General features: G+C 48.8%; 1 protein-coding gene across 2 annotated transcripts in view; it reads left to right on the top strand.

The window, feature by feature from the left end:
• Positions 1-8,317: 8,317 nt before the first annotated feature.
• The window catches only part of LOC117511769 (leukocyte elastase inhibitor-like), a 29,815-nt gene continuing 21,397 nt past the window's right edge, over positions 8,318-16,735 (top strand). The window contains exons 1-4 of one of the 2 annotated variants that reach the window (XM_034171674.1): positions 8,318-8,360; positions 13,862-14,043; positions 15,512-15,562; positions 16,260-16,421. In XM_034171674.1, the coding sequence (XP_034027565.1) occupies positions 13,867-14,043; positions 15,512-15,562; positions 16,260-16,421 (390 nt within the window). In that variant the 5' untranslated portion in view covers positions 8,318-8,360; positions 13,862-13,866. Of the gene's footprint in view, positions 8,361-13,861; positions 14,044-15,511; positions 15,563-16,256; positions 16,422-16,735 lie in introns of both variants that reach the window. The other variant, XM_034171667.1, reaches the window with a different exon arrangement.

The following is a 16,735-nucleotide window of genomic DNA, read 5'->3' as shown; positions in this document are numbered from 1 at the left end:
TTCTCCTAAACCGCAGGGTGGAGGCTCTCGCCGCACAAGTGGAGGCGCGCCCTTCGGGCGCCGCTGCGGCTTTCCCTCCCGAGGACCCTGCGCGCGAAAGTGACGTTCCACTGGTCGTTCAACGGTCCCTTCCTCCGTCCCCAGAAGCATACATAAGCCCTCCAGAGCCGTACGGAGGCTGTGTGGAGACGTGCGCGGACTTTCTGATGCAGTGTTCGCTCGTCTTCGCACAGCGTCCCGTGATGTACGCGACTGATGCTAGCAAAGTAGCTTATGTGATAAATCTGCTTCGCGGGGAGGCACGCGCTTGGTGTTCGATCATCCCAACAGAGGAGAGTCCGCTTCAACCGCACTACTGTCAATAAGACAGGGGCGTCGGAGCGCAGCTGCCTATGCAGTCGCCTTCCGCATCGCGGCGGCGAGATCCGGCTGGAATAGCACTGCCCTCCGCGCTGCCTTTGTAAACGGACTGTCACTGGTCCTAAAAGAGCACCTGGTGGCTAAGGACGAACCGCGGGATTTAGATGGGCTCATCGATCTAGTCATACGACTCGACAACCGGTTAGAAGAACGCCGTTGGGAACGAGGCGAAGGGCGTGGCCAGGCACGCGTCGTCCCTCTCCCTTCCGGGTCCGATCGAGCTCCGCCCTCCCCACGCTCCTCTGTTCCTGCGCTCCGTGGGGTCACAGCTCCCCCTACTGACGAAGCTAGGGACACGAGTAGGGCAACATTTAGGGCACCAGATGCACAGAGGAGATGGACCCACGGAGCGTGTCTTGGTTGTGGTTCAATGGAGCACCATGTGAGAGACTGCCCTGAGCGGTCAAACGCCAACCGCCCGCCCCTAGAGACTGGGCCAGGGGTGGGCCAAAACATTCGCGTGGGACACACCCACATTGCTACACGACTCCCAGTCACGATCCTGTTTGAGGATTCAACCCTGAAGGCCCCAGCACTGGTGGACACGGGCTCTGAGGGGAATCTGCTTGACAGTAGATGGGCCAGGGAGATAGGGCTCCCTCTGGTGGCTCTTACCTCGCCTGTGCAGGTTCGGGCACTAGATGGCTCCCTACTCCCACCAATCACACATAAGACACCTCCAGTAACTCTGGTGGTGTCAGGTAACCACCGGGAGGTGATCGAGTTCTTTGTGACTCAGGCCACCTCCCGTGTGGTTTTGGGGTTTCCATGGATGCTAAAGCACAATCCCCGGATCGATTGGCCGTCCGGGGTAGTGGTTCAGTGGAGCGAAACCTGCCATCGGGAGTGTCTAGGTTCCTCGGTTCCTCCCGGCTCCCAAGCTAAGGAGGAGGTCCGAGTCCCGCCCAATCTGAAGGCGGTGCCGGCGGAGTACCATGACCTCGCTGACGTGTTCAGCAAGGATCTGGCTCTCACGCTTCCTCCCCACCGCCCGTATGATTGTGCCATTGATTTGGTTCCAGGCAGTGAGTTTCCGTCCAGTAGGCTGTACAACCTCTCACGGCCGGAGCGTGAATCAATGGAGACCTACATCCGGGACTCATTAGCTGCCGGGTTGATCCGGAATTCCACCTCTCCGATGGGTGCTGGTTTCTTTTTTGTGGGTAAAAAGGATGGCGGGCTTCGTCCATGCATTGATTATAGGGGGTTGAACGAAATCATGGTTCGCAATCGATACCCGTTGCCCCTGTTGGATTCGGTGTTCACCCCCTTGCATGGAGCCAATATCTTCACCAAACTTGATCTTAGGAATGCGTATCATTTGGTTCGGATCCGGAAGGGAGACGAATGGAAGACGGCATTTAACACCCCGTTGGGCCATTTTGAGTACCTGGTCATGCCGTTCGGTCTCACTAATGCTCCCGCGACCTTCCAAGCGTTGGTAAACGATGTCTTGCGGGACTTCCTGCACCGGTTCGTCTTCGTGTATCTGGACGATATACTCATCTTTTCCCCGGATCCTGAGACTCATGTCCGGCATGTCCGTCAGGTTCTGCAGCGGTTGTTGGAGAACCGCCTGTTTGTGAAGGGCGAGAAGTGTGAGTTCCACCGCACTTCTTTGTCCTTCCTGGGGTTTATAATCGCCTCTAACTCCGTCGCCCCGGATCCAGCCAAGGTTGCGGCGGTGAGAGATTGGCCCCAACCTACAAGCCGTAGGAAGCTGCAACAGTTCCTCGGTTTTGCTAATTTCTACAGGAGGTTCATCAAGGGCTATAGTCAGGTAGTCAGCCCCCTGACAGCCCTGACCTCTCCAAAAGTTCCCTTCACCTGGTCGGATCGGTGCGAGGCCGCGTTCAAGGAGTTGAAACGGCGCTTCTCATCTGCACCAGTTCTGGTGCAGCCCGATCCTAGCCGCCAGTTAGTGGTTGAAGTGGATGCCTCGGACTCAGGGATAGGAGCGGTGCTCTCCCAGAGCGGGAAGACCGATAAGGTCCTTCACCCGTGTGCCTATTTTTCTCGCAGGTTGACCCCCGCTGAACGGAACTATGACGTCGGCAATCGGGAACTCCTTGCTGTGAAAGAGGCCCTCGAAGAGTGGAGACATCTGTTGGAGGGAACAGCCATGCCATTCACGGTTTTCACTGACCATCGGAACCTGGAGTATATCAGGACCGCCAAGCGGCTGAACCCCAGGCAAGCCCGCTGGTCACTGTTCTTTGGCCGTTTTGACTTCCGGATTACCTACCGTCCCGGGACCAAGAATCAGAGATCGGATGCATTGTCCCGGGTGCACGAAGATGAGGTCAAAACGGAACCGTCGGATCCCCCGGATCCCATCATCCCGGAGTCCGCTATCATGGCCGCCCTCACCTGGGACGTGGAGAAGACCGTCCGGGAGGCCCTGACCCGTGTCCCGGACCCCGGAAACGGACCAAAGAACAGACTATACGTCCCACCAGAGGCTAGGGCTGCAGTCCTGGACTTCTGTCACGGTTCTAAGCTCTCCTGTCACCCAGGGGTGCGAAGGACCGTGGCAGTCGTCCGGCAACGCTTCTGGTGGGCATCCCTGGAGGCCGACGTCCGGGACTACGTCCAGGCCTGTACCACCTGCGCCAGGGGCAAGGCCGACCACAGGAAGACCTCAGGGCAGCTACAGCCACTGCCCGTGCCTCATCGCCCCTGGTCCCACATCGGCCTGGACTTCGTCACGGGTCTCCCGCCGTCCCAGGGAAACACCGTCATCTTCACGATAGTGGACCGTTTCTCCAAGGCGGCCCACTTCGTGGCCCTCCCGAAGCTCCCAACGGCCCAGGAGACAGCGGACCTCCTGGTCCACCACGTCGTCCGTCTGCATGGCATACCATCAGACATCGTCTCCGATCGCGGTCCCCAGTTCACCTCACACGTCTGGAGGAGTTTCTGCCGGGAACTGGGGGCCACGGTCAGCCTCTCGTCTGGGTACCACCCCCAGACCAACGGGCAGGCAGAGCGGGCGAATCAAGAACTGGAGCAGACACTTCGCTGTGTGACAGCCGCGCACCCGACGGCCTGGAGTACCCACCTGGCCTGGATCGAGTACGCCCACAACAGCCAAGTGTCATCAGCCACCGGCCTCTCCCCGTTTGAGGTGTGCTTGGGGTATCAGCCCCCCTTGTTTCCGGTGGTTGAGGGAGAGGTCGGTGTGCCCTCGGTCCAGGCCCACCTACGGAAGTGCCGTCGGGTGTGCGTGCTGCCCGCTCTGCCTTGTTGCAGGCCCGGACGAGGGCAAAGAAACATGCAGACCGGCGGCGAGCCCCGGCCCCCAAGTATCGTCCTGGGCAGGAGGTCTGGTTGTCCACCAAGGACATTCCTCTACAGGTCGACTCACCAAAACTCCAGGAACGGTACATCGGACCGTATAAGATCCTCAAAGTCGTCAACCCCGCCGCAGTGAGGCTCCAGCTTCCGGCCTCACTGCGGATACATCCGGTTTTTCATGTTTCCCGGATCAAGCCTCTTCACACCTCACCCCTCTGCACCCCGGGTCCGGCGCCGCCTCCTGCCCGGATCATTGATGGGGCGCCAGCTTGGACTGTCCGCTGGCTCCTTGATGTCCGTCGGATGGGCCGGGGTTTTCAGTATCTGGTGGACTGGGAGGGGTACGGACCCGAGGAGCGCTCCTGGGTGAAGAAGGGCTTCATCCTGGACCCGGCCCTCCTGGCCGACTTCTACCGTCGCCATCCGGACAAGCCCGGTCGTGCGCCAGGAGGCGCCCGTTGAGGGGGGGGGTCCTGTTGTGTGGGCCGCTGAAGAGGAGGTACTGCTGGCCCACCACCACCAGAGGGCGCCCTGCCTGGAGTGCGGGCTCCAGGCACCAGAGGGCGCTGCCGCATCATGGGAGTAGCCTGGGTGACAGCTGTCACCCATCACCAGACACAGCTGTTCCACTCAGCACAGAGGTATATCAGGAGGACGGCGTCTCCACCTCAGTGCCGAGATATCGCCTAAGACTAAGGTAGTATTCTCTGCATTTATATATATTAACCAGCTAAACCTATTAAACCTTTTCAGGACTGGTGACTACAGATAGCTTCACTGTTTTGGATAAGTACTCACCTTCCTGCTGTTCTTTGACAAGAGGTGGAGGCGGCTTCTCCCCTCTCCGTTACTGGGTGCGGTCATCCACGCCTGTGTGTTGTCGCTCTCTCCTGCCAGCAGTACCGGATCCGACGAGCGGAGGCAGTGGCCACCTGGGAATTCGGGACTTGGCGGTTCCAGTATTTCCAGGGTTCGGTGGCAGAGGAGATCTGGGTGGTTCCGGTTCGACTGAGACGGACGTCTCCTACCTTCGAGCCTGCCCACACGACACCAGCGGATTCGACCCCAAATTGTGTTTGTTATATTAATTGTGCCTGTTTCACAGAAGTAAATCTTGTTATTTACCTTCTCCATTGTCCGTTCATTGCGCCCCCTGTTGTGGGTCCGTGTTCCAACACTTTCACAACAGATACACAGGAATAGGTGCTTTATGCATTATCATTTTAATGACCTTGACCAAGGGTTTTGAGACACTCACTGAATAGTGCCTAACACATAAACGTTGTTCAGGTGTTTTATTTTTTGAGAGACTGGGTGTTAGTGTCTTGGGTACAGGCATTAAAAATTATGACCAGCATCTATTACCATGGAGTAACAGTGGAGATAACTTCACCAAACTGTCAATACCTGCTTATTCAGTGGTTCCCAATCCTGGCCCTCAGGACCCAAAATAGTGTACATTTTTCATTTATCTCTGACAATCAGAGCAGATCAGCTCAGTCAGGTGTGTTCAGCTAATCAACAGCTGAAAGAACTGATCTGCTCTAATTAGTTAATGGACAAATGAAAAATGTACAGTAATTTGGGTAGTGATTTTTCCGTCAGGCTGGGAATTTGAACCAAACATCCTCTGGTCTCAAGCCCAATGCTTAACCACTAGAGTCTAGACCATGCTAATATGAAAATAAATTAAGAGTGCATTACCTTTCATTTCAAGTCATATTCCAGCCCAGTCTCACCTTTTTTCATCCTCCCGTCACGAAATGAGTCAAATTTTCATGACAGGGTTTTTTAAACTCACTATTACTAATCCTACTCCTTCCCCAACCCTAACCATAACCACCCCCGACCCCCGCTTCACTTTTAATTTCATGCAGCCATCATGGAATGAATTAGAATGAACTCATGCTGTTGTGATGAAAATGAGGCGCTTTTTCGTCACAATATCACGAACCAGTAGATTAATGTATATTTCGTGCTGCTGAATCACGACTTGCCGTGAGAGCAGGTTGCACATTCACATGCATTGCTACCCAAAAAGTCTAAATGCAATAACCAGTGGTTCATAATGGAAAATCCCAGAGTTTCAAAGAGCTTTCACTGTTGTGGTGATGATGGAAATGTTTAAGATTCCCGTCACCTAACCCAACACTCACGGCACAAAGTCAAATCCCACATAACCAGTTTCCTTTTCCTCATAGTGCTGATACAATTAAAACAAGGAATAATGGAGAGAGGATTTTAACTGTGGAGGAAATTGAGAATTTCGTCAGCAGCATAGAGGGCATACATATACAAATGCACAAATCAATTTTAACAATCAGCAGTGAACTTCATCTCACCCTTGTTCCCAAAAAAGTTGAGGTATGGGATTTAGGATTAGATTTTCACATGTGCATGCCCTCTGCTGTGCAGGAGAGTAAACTCGTCACAAACCGTTGTAAACCATGCGTGGCTTTGTGCAAGCGTGCAATGAAAATTTGAAATGTTCTAAATGTCTCTCACGCATTCATTATATGAACATTATGATGCGCTGTCGATCATCAAGCTGGGGGCTTGGAGCGACAACTGATATACCTAGAGGTTTTGACTGAAGGGGTACACATTTGATGGACAACATATGGACATGAACAGGTGCTGCAGAACCTAAATGGTCTCCACTAGTGATGGGTCGATGAGGCGTCATGAAGCGTTTCAACATATTGCCAAACTGTATTGATACTGTGTCGATACTGTGTCACTGAATACTGACACCTGCTGGACCTTAAAAATCCCTACAGGCACCCGAGTTGACACGTTCAACTGACTGATTTCATGGCTTAATTACATACAGTAATATAATCTAAGTCATTGTATTTCATTTTGTATCATTTCATATCTTCAGTTAAATTTAAAATCTTTAATAATAAATAATGTGAACATGTATCATAATGTGAAAATCTAAGTGAACATGTTGTGAATGAGGATGCTTGTGGACTGGGATTTTATTTTTTCTTTTACAATTTTTTATTCAAAAAAAGAAGTTGTTCCAAAGTCTTGAATTTGAGTCTGTTGTGCTTGTTTGATGCAACTTCTCCAGCTTTAGAAAACACTCTCTCACAGGGCACAGATGAGGCTGGAGTGCAGAGAAACTGTAATGACAGCTGGAAGAGGTTTGGATATGTACTGTCTTGTGGTTGTCCTAGTATCTCAGAAGATCCTGGGACCTGGCAATATTGGCCTCTGCCAGATACCTCTGCACCTCCTGGATGGCATCAGCTGTGGCACTTTTGGTCTGCCTGCCCCCTTCGATGTCGAGATGTTGCCAAATGACATCTAAAAACAACAATGTGGCATTTCAGTACATGATTTCCAAACAACAACAAATAATGCTATTTATATATGAGGGCTGAAGGACCTGAACCAGTTCCTTGAACCCTTCACTCTCCACAGTGCTGAGGGGCTGGCAGTCCTTCAGGATGAAACTCAGCAGAGCCTCATCCAGCATCTGCTTCCTGGAAGCTTGATGGTTAAAAATAAGGTAAAGGATAAATTAATAGGAATTAATTATCAATAAATTAACTGAGTAAATTGCAGAATGGCTGTATACCTGAGTTCATCCTGGGTGTATCTGGGACTTCATTCTCATACCTGGCCCTATAATGTCTCAGCATTGAGGAGGTCCTCTTGTTTAGATAGGAAAATTGTACTGAACAAATGCGACATTTAACCTGCAGAAAATAATATGAATAGTAAATTAAGAGTCGCTTTGAAATTAATTTGAATTCAGATAGATCAAGTGGAAACCCTGAGAGTAGCTGGATGAAACAAGGAAATTAAAACATGCCTTATTTTCCGATATGACATCAAAATGATCCCACACGGCGAAAACTTTCCTTTTTGTTTGCTGCTGCTCCATGACATTTGGTGAATTTGATGATACACCACAAAAGATCTGAGATTCTTTAGGTTCTTATCACAGTTTGGCCACTTTGGCGCGTCAGTGTCAGTTCGAAACAGTTCCTGTATCGGTCATGTGACTTTCGCAAAGCGATACGCGCACCGACACGGGGTTTCGCTCTGAGCTCGACGGATGCACCGACGCATCGGTGTTGCTGGACCCATCACTAGCCTCCACTGGATTAGGACTAATTAGTAAAAAGTAGGTCCTTTCAGCTACTCTCTCGTTTGCACTCGGGGCCGTCACAGCAAATCCAAGGTGGATCTTTTGACATACAGATGCCGTTTCTGATGTAATTCCACGTTACATAGAGAAATGTGGCAGTGGTGGGGTTTGAACCAGGAACTTTCCACACTGAAACCAAGTGCACTAACCACATGGCCACCACATTTTTGTCCTAAACAGATTGACAGTGACCTATAGAATCAATGATGATCTTGTCATGTTCAAATAATACTATCCAGTCAGGCTTTGAGTAGCAGTCAGTGATCTCGTAGTTTATGTCCCTCCCTCATTAGCAGAGTTTTGCACTGAGAGGCTTCTGGAAAAACACACCCTTTTGAACAACATGCTTCCTGTAAATCGCTTTACTGGGGGGCGTGTACTTTACGGATGGGTGTGGTTTGTATGTGTCATGTTGTAGCTTACTCTACTACCTACGTTTGGGTATGACAGACTGATCGTCGGCTGATTTCAACACAAGGTAAATTGAGAATGGGTCTTATTTTCTGCAGCAACCCGCAGGATTCTTTGCCTGATAATATTTCTGTAGCATGCAAAGTGTTATAATTCTTCTGTGTGATTTAATTTCCACTTTTGTTCTGAAAGGTAATGAATTTGAGTTCTTCATTGAAAATAAAAATGTAAATGGTAATCCTGTAGATGCACAGCAAAATGGAAGAGAAAGCACCAAATGAATGAGTCAGTTTAAAAATGTGTGTTGTGAGAAAGACTTTTTTCCCTAAAAAAATCTATTCCAAAAGCATCCTTTTATAAATATATATATATTTTTAAATGACTTTAAAAAGGTGCATGAAGAAGAAACATTGTAAGCTCCTCTCATTCATTATTCTTCAACCTTTAAAGTTGTACGGCCTTTCAGATTTTTAAGCGTGAAGTCATAAAAGTAATTTTCTTTGGCACCACTATAATTTTATTTAATTGCCTTTAAGTATGGGATTCATAATATGACATTGTCAATATGATCAAAATTTGTGCTGTCTAGAAAAAATTGATAGTTTCCCCAAAAGGGAAAATTTCAGAAGAACAGATAGGATTATACTGACCCATACAGTCTATGATAGCAGCATAGATCACGTGGAGGTTTCCCCTGGAGGGATGCTGGGAAGCACATGGCGACAGCCAATCAGAGTAGAGATGCACGGTGATGTCAGCTGGCTGCTCTCTCAATTAAAATAATCCAGCATGGTGGAAAATGCTCCAGAACAGCTTATTTCTGCATAAATGTATGTTTCTCATATATGTTGTAAACTGTAGCAAGACGTAAACACTTCTAAATCTAAAAGTGCTGTTTTTGTAAGCAGATAACACCTCTGAAGTGATTAACAAGACATATAAAGGATGATAGGATGATGATAGGATGATGATACACCAGTAAATATGTCCTCTACATTAAAATGACTCACCAATGCGCCCGCGATGTTCCAAGCGTTGGTTAATGACATCTTGCGGGACTTCCTGCATTGGTTTGTCTTCGTATATCTGGACGATATACTCATCTTTTCTCCGGATCCTGAGACCCATGTCAAGCATGTACGTCAGGTCCTGCAGCGGTTGTTGGAGAACCGGCTGTTTGTGAAGGGCGAGAAGTGCGAGTTCCACCGCTCTTCTTTGTCCTTCCTGGGGTTCATAATCTCCTCCAACTCCGTCGCCCCTGATCCGGCCAAGGTTGCGGCGGTGAGAGACTGGCCCCAACTAACAAACCGTAGGAAACTGCAACAGTTCCTCGGTTTTGCGAATTTTTACCGGAGGTTCATCAAGGGCTACAGTCAGGTAGTTAGCCCCCTGCCAGCCCTGACCTCCACTAAAGTCCCCTTCACCTGGTCGGATCGGTGTGAAGCCGCGTTTAGGGAGTTGAAACGCCGGTTCTCGACCACACCAGTTCTGGTGCAGCCTAATCCAAAATGCCAGTTTATAGTTGAAGTGGATGCCTCTGACTCAGGGATAGGAGCCGTGCTATCCCAGAGCGGGGAGTCCGACAAGGTTTTCCACCCATGTGCCTACTTTTCCCACAGGTTGACCCCGGCTGAAAGGAACTATGACGTCGGCAATCGGGAACTCCTAGCGGTGAAAGAGGCTCTGGAGGAGTGGAGACACCTGTTGAAGGGAGCTTCGGTACCATTTACGGTTTTCACGGACCATCGGAACCTGGAGTACATTCGGACCGCCAAGCGTCTGAACCCCAGGCAAGCCCGCTGGTCACTGTTCTTCGGGCGTTTTGACTTTCAGATCACTTATCGCCCCGGGACGAAGAACCAACGATCTGACGCCCTGTCCTGGATGCACGAGGAGTAAGTCAAGACCGAGCTGTCAGACCCAACGGAAACCATCATCCCTGAGTCCACTGTCGTGGCCACCCTCACCTGGGACGTGAAGAAGACCATCCAGGAGGCCCTGACATGGAACCCGGACCCGAGGACCGGTCCGAAGAACAAGTTTTACGTCCCACCAGAGGCCAGGGCTGCAGTCCTAGACTTCTGTCACGGTTCCAAGCTCTCCTGCCATCCAGGGGTGCGAAGAACCGTGGCAGTGGTCCGGCAGCGCTTCTGGTGGGTGTCTCTGGAAGCCGTCGTCCGGGAATACGTCCAGGCCTGCACCACCTGCGCCAGGGGCAAAGCAGACCATCATAAGGCCCCAGGCCTCCTCCAGCCTTTGTCCGTGCCTCATCACCCCTGGTCTCACATCGGCCTGGACTTCGTCATGGGCCTCCCGCCATCCCAGGGCATGACCACCATCCTCATGATAGTGGACCGGTTCTCCAAGGCGGCCCACTTCGTGGCCCTCCCGAAGCTCCCGACGGCCCAGGAGACTGCAGACCTCCTGGTCCACCATGTCGTGCGTCTGCATGGGATTCCATCGGACATCGTCTCGGATCGTGGTCCTCAGTTCTCCTCTCAGGTCTGGAGGAGTTTCTGGAGGGAACTGGGGGCCACCGTAAGCCTCTCGTCCGGGTACCATCCTCAGACGAACGGACAGGCAGAGCGGGCAAACCAGGATTTGGAGCAGGCCCTCCGCTGCGTGACCTCCGTGCACCCAACGGCCTGGAGCAACCATCTGGCCTGGATCGAGTACGCTCACAATAGTCAAGTATCATCTGCTACCGGCCTCTCCCCGTTTGAAGTATGTTTGGGGTACCAGCCCCCATTGTTCCCGCTAGTGGAAGGAGAGGTCGGGGTGCCCTCGGTCCAGGCCCATCTGAGGAGGTGCCGTCGGGTGTGGCGTACCGCCTGCTCTGCCCTGCTCAAAGCCCGGATGAGGGCCAAGGCCCATGCAGACCGCCGGCGTTCCCCGGCCCCTGCATACCAGCCCGGGCAGGAGGCTTGGCTATCCACAAAGGACATCCCCCTGCAGCTGGAATCCCAGAAGCTCAAGGACAGGTTCATAGGACCTTTCACCATCCTCAGCCCGGCCGCAGTGAAGCTGAAGCTGCCAGCTTCACTGCGGATTCACCCCGTCTTTCATGTGTCACGACTCAAGCCCTGCCATACCTCTCCACTTTGTGCCCCTGGCCCGGCCCCGCCTCCTGCCTGGATCATCGACGGGGAGCTGGCTTGGACCGTGCGCCGGCTCCTGGATGTCCGTTGGAAGGGCCGGGGTTTCCAGTACTTGGTGGACTGGGAGGGGTATGGACCTGAAGAACGCTCCTGGGTGAAGAGGAGCTTCATCCTGGACCCGGCCCTCCTGGCCGATTTCTACCGACGACACCCGGACAAGCCTGGTCGGGCGCCAGGAGGCGCCCGTTGGGGGGGGGGGTCCTGTTGTGTGGGCCGCTGAAGAGGAGGTACTGCTGGCCCACCACCACAAGATGGTGCCCTGCTTGAAGTGCGGGCCTCAAGCACGAGAGGGCGTCGGAGCGACCGGGAGTGACAGCTGTCACTCATCATCAGTACCAGCTGTCACTCATCCGCTACTCATCACCATCACCATAAAGGCCGGACTGCAACTCCACCTCCCCACAGAGAAATCAACTACCATAAAGGTAATTCTCTGCTGTATCTAAACCGAACAATAGTCTGATCTCATCTGCAGCCGTTTTCCTGTGACGGTGTCCTTGTCTGCTGTATTGGCGTTTGGTGTGGATTGCGACGGCTTCGCCTCACACCCCAACCAGATAAGTGGTTTCCCAGGAGCTGCACAAGTGTGTTATTGGAGGTGCAGGTTCTCCCTCCTTAAGAAACACGGACTGAGGGATTACTGAGTGTGCGAACTCACACTCATCTGTACTGTTTCTGTTCTCTCTGCCAGCAGTACCAGGTCTGACAGCTGGAGACGGTGGCCACCTGGGGACCCAGGACTTGGCGGCTCCGGTGTTCTTCAGATCCGTTGGTGGTGGAAGCCGTGTGGGATCCGGCTAGTTTCTGGACGGACGTCTCCTATCCTCGAGCCTGCCCACATGTCACTCAACGTATAATTGACTGTTTTTCCAAACCTGTTTTGTCTGTATTCCGTTGTGCACGTCATAACATTAAATTGTTACTGTTTTGGCTTATCCATTGCCCGTTCATTTACGCCCCCTGTTGTGGGTCCGTGTTCCTACACTTTCACAACAGGAATAGGCTTCAGCTCTATGACTCTTAATTGGAGTAAGCGGTTGAAGATGACTGAGTGAGTAATGAGTGGACACAAATCAAATAGAACATTCCTTTTGAAACAGCTGATGAGCCACGGAGGCCTCATTCACTACAGCAACTGACATTTTTCTTTTGATAGTACTCCAGCGCAGTGTCTCAAAACACTAGTGTTACAATGGGATTCTGATTGATCCATAACTGATTACTGAGCTTTGATCCAGATCAATTCTGATTACTGACTTTTGGTCCAGATCAATTCTAATTACTGTGCTTTGGTCCAGATCGACTCTAATTACTGACTTTTGGTCCAGATCGTTACTGATTACTGACCTTTGATCCAGATTAATTCTGATTACAGACTTTTGGTCCAGATCGATTGTAATTACTGACCTTTGATCCAGATCAATTCTGATTACTGACTTTTGGTCCAGATCAATTCTAATTACTGTGCTTTGTTCCAGATCGACTCTAATTACTGACTTTTGGTCCAGATCGTTACTGATTACTGACCTTTGATCCAGATTCATTCTGATTACTGACTTTTGGTCCAGATCGATTGTAATTACTGACCTTTGATCCAGATCGATTCTGATTACTGACTTTTGGTCCAGATCAATTCTAATTGCTGACTTTTGGTCCAGATCGTTACTGATTACTGACCTTTGATCCAGATTCATTCTGATTACTGACTTTTGGTCCAGCTCGATTGTAATTACTGACCTTTGATCCAGATTGATTCTGATTACTGACTTTTGGTCCAGATCGATTCTAATTACTGGCCTTTGGTCCAGATCGATTCTCATAGCTGTAACACTAGTGTTACAAAGTTATTGCAGTATTTGCCAACACAAATTTGCAGTACCAGTGAAAATTTTGACATCTTCCTCGGATGCCTGGTCTATCTATTGTTCAGTTCTGGTTTAGCTTTTTCTGTTCTGTGGTACATTTCTTCCCATATTCCCTTAAGTATTCTAGGCGGGGATTATGTTTTCCCTCGCATTGCTATCTTAATGTAGCTGATGTTCACATGAAGGTGGGTGATAGTGGGTGGAGCGCACTGACAAGAACAAGCTTGTCTTTAGTAGGTGACAGACAAACTAGCAAGTTAAAACACATCTGTCCAATCAGCATTCCCCATACCAGCAGGTGGCAAAACATAGTTGCTTTTATGGTTGATTTGGTGCATGAGTTCCCCTCCATCTAATCACTTCATCCTCATTTTGTGCTCTTTTATTTTATTGGATTACAAAATGATCCACTTTACTGTTTTTGAGTTGTTGCTTACACAAAGTGGGACGCATAACTGACTCACTCACTCACCCACTGACATACTTTTTTCCTGCAGACATCATGCAATATGAAGGTTATTGTTCTTTTTTCTGTGTTAACTTAGACACCATGTCAGCACCGATCTCCCTCAGCATGGCCAACACAGCCTTCTGCCTGGATTTGTACAAAAAGTTAAGTGAGGATGAGAGAAAGGGAAACATTTTCTACTCTTCTTTCAGCATCAGTTCAGCCCTGGCCATGACCTTGCTGGGGACCAGGGGCAACACCGCTGCACAGATCTCAGAGGTACACCAACACACGTCTCCAGGAAAATGAACGTGACACAAACTTCTCAACACACAAGCGTTTGCATGGGCACACATTGAAATATGTCTTCAGGTCATCTGGATCCAGTTGATCATATGATAGTGTTTCACCACTTTTTTTTCTCTTTTTTTTTGAAGATCACCAGTTCAGTGCCACTAAGTTCAAATGAGTTCATGATAAATAGAGATAAACTGCTGTGCTGCCGAGCACATTAGTAAGGACTGGTTTCAGTGCCAAGTCGTGGTGTGTTCTGGCTGGTGCTGTTAGATGTGACAGGAGAGAGCTGCCTACACAGGTTTGACTCACCCACTCTGTCTTCACCAGTGACACTGAAACCACCTGTCCTGTTGTTACATGTCTGAAGACGACCTGTGAAACTGGGCTGCTGAAGAACACTTAGGCGTCTCTGTAATTACCATGTAGAGCCTAAAAAAAGCCACCAGGACAATTAATCAGTCTGTTTCAGGAGTGTCACAGGAAAATTAATATGTAATATAATGTAAACGCCTACATTTACATTTTATATTTTTGCTTATTTGAATTGCACAGTATCTTCTCAAAAAGACAGAGTTTGTTCCAAATGGTGGCGAGAGCAGCAGAGTGATCCGGCACGAGTCTGGTCCACATCTGGCCCACTTGTGTTAGGTCTGGACCAGGTCTGGGCTAGATTCACCTTCATCTGGGAGGCTGCCTGCACAGGAGTCAGACATGCCAGACTGGTGACCAGCATGCCTTTTGATTCTGACCATCAGAGGGTGCTGTGGAAATGGTGATGCAGCTGGTGCAGGACAAATGCTCCAGTAAAAGCTGCAAGCATTTGAGTTATTTTTGTTTTAAATTTTATGGAGGTTGGTGATGTAGTGTTGCTTTTTCAAAGGCCAAAATATTTTTTCCTCCAATGTTGACCATGCTAGGTCTCAATGATGCCATAGAACCTCTTAGCCAATCAACAAAATACTCAGTGGCTCCCTCACTTACACTCAAGTCACGTGCTTGAATCCAGACTGTCTTTTTACAGTGTAGAGTTAGAAAAAGGAGCCGGATGATCAAGACTAGATCTGGCCAAGATGTTTGTTGTTTGTTTGTTTTGTTCAGGTGGGAGGAGCTACAGACTCACCTGAAAGACTTGCAGAGGGTTTTAAAGTACTGTAGATTTTGACAATACCTGATCTTTCTGTCCAACTTTATTCAGAAGTGATTGGCTTTGATATTATAATGTGATCTCACCCGCGAATTCTAATATATGACAATCACAGCAATTGCACACATGTATCACTCAGTGTGTGCATGTGGCAAAGAAAGTCCTTCTGCAGCCAATTAAGAGAGCTGTAGAATCTGGTACTTGACACATTTTTAACCTGCTGAACAACAGTGTAGCTCACACGTGTATGTGTCCAATTTTAAACAGTAATCTTGTGATGACAGATGTTAACCTTGGCACCTGCAGGTCCTTCACTTCAACTTTGCAGAGGGGTTGGAGATGCAAACGCAGAGGCAGGTGAGGACACATATACAGCACAGTATTGGATAAAGGTGGTAACATCATAAATATGAAATGATTAATATTTGTTGTTGGTTCATCTGGTAAGAAGATTTAAGACAATGCTACGGGAATAATTTCTATTTGTTTATTTGCTCTTGGGTGTTCTCCTGTTGCCTTTAAAATTGAAAATGAAGCTTTAAAAAAAAAAAGCAAAAATAAATTAAAAAAAATGTATGGTTGTTTATATCATCATTATTTCCTTTGTTTGGTCTGTTTCCATATTTCAGGTACTAAACTGGGAATTTGTTACATACACTAGCATTGTCGTAAAATGTGTTCAAAAATAAATGTTATACTGATTTATGAACTATGTGCAAGTTTTTTTTTTTTTTTTTTACCCCATTTGGTACACTGAAAAAAAATTTGGAGTGATATTTACTTGAAAAAACCTAGGCAAGTTTTTTCAGTCAGAAATTCCAAGTAAATTTTACAAGGAGAATTCTTAAGTAAGTTTTACTTGCATATACTAGTTAATCTAAAAGAATAACTCAAGTAACATTTACTATCAATTATCAGTTGAATATTTTCATTGAATTTTACTCTTGTCTTTATTCATAAAAAGTAAAACTTTTCAGCTGTTCCCCTACAAAGTCATTCTTGCAGTTGTTCCATTAACATGATTTAAATGCGGCATATCTTGGTTACACAGCAGAGCATCTGTCAGATCCCGTGCTGCACGCCACGCCAGAACAAAGCAGATGACATCCATGTTGAGTTTAACAAGCTGCTGCGTGAACTCAACAAAGCAGGAGTTCCGTATGAGCTGAGCGTGGCCAACAGGCTGTTTGGAGAACTGTCCTTCCAGTTCAAAAAGGTGTGTCTGTGAGTGTATGACGCAGTAAACCGCACAGCTCAGGTTTCACCTTTTACATTACTTAGTTTGATTCCAAAATTCATGATTTGACAGAAGAATAACTAAGTCTTACATAAGCACTGAGGTTCAATGATGTAGGTGCTTAGCCCCAGATTCCAAACCGTGCAGTGGATAAGAGTCTACCACTCCCCCTGGATGGGTCATGAGTCCATCAGAGGTTACTTCCCGAGCTGGGCTGGCAGCGACTTACAGCTAGTTGAACTGGGACGATGCAGATGAAGTATCTTGTCAATTTTTTAAAGTATCTTTTAAAA

The sequence above is a fragment of the Thalassophryne amazonica genome, chromosome 1 (genome assembly GCF_902500255.1).
Source record: "Thalassophryne amazonica chromosome 1, fThaAma1.1, whole genome shotgun sequence".
Taxonomy (NCBI): Eukaryota; Metazoa; Chordata; class Actinopteri; order Batrachoidiformes; family Batrachoididae; genus Thalassophryne; species Thalassophryne amazonica.
The sequence above is the reverse complement of the archived record's forward strand: the minus strand, read 5'-3'. Positions and strand labels throughout refer to the sequence as shown.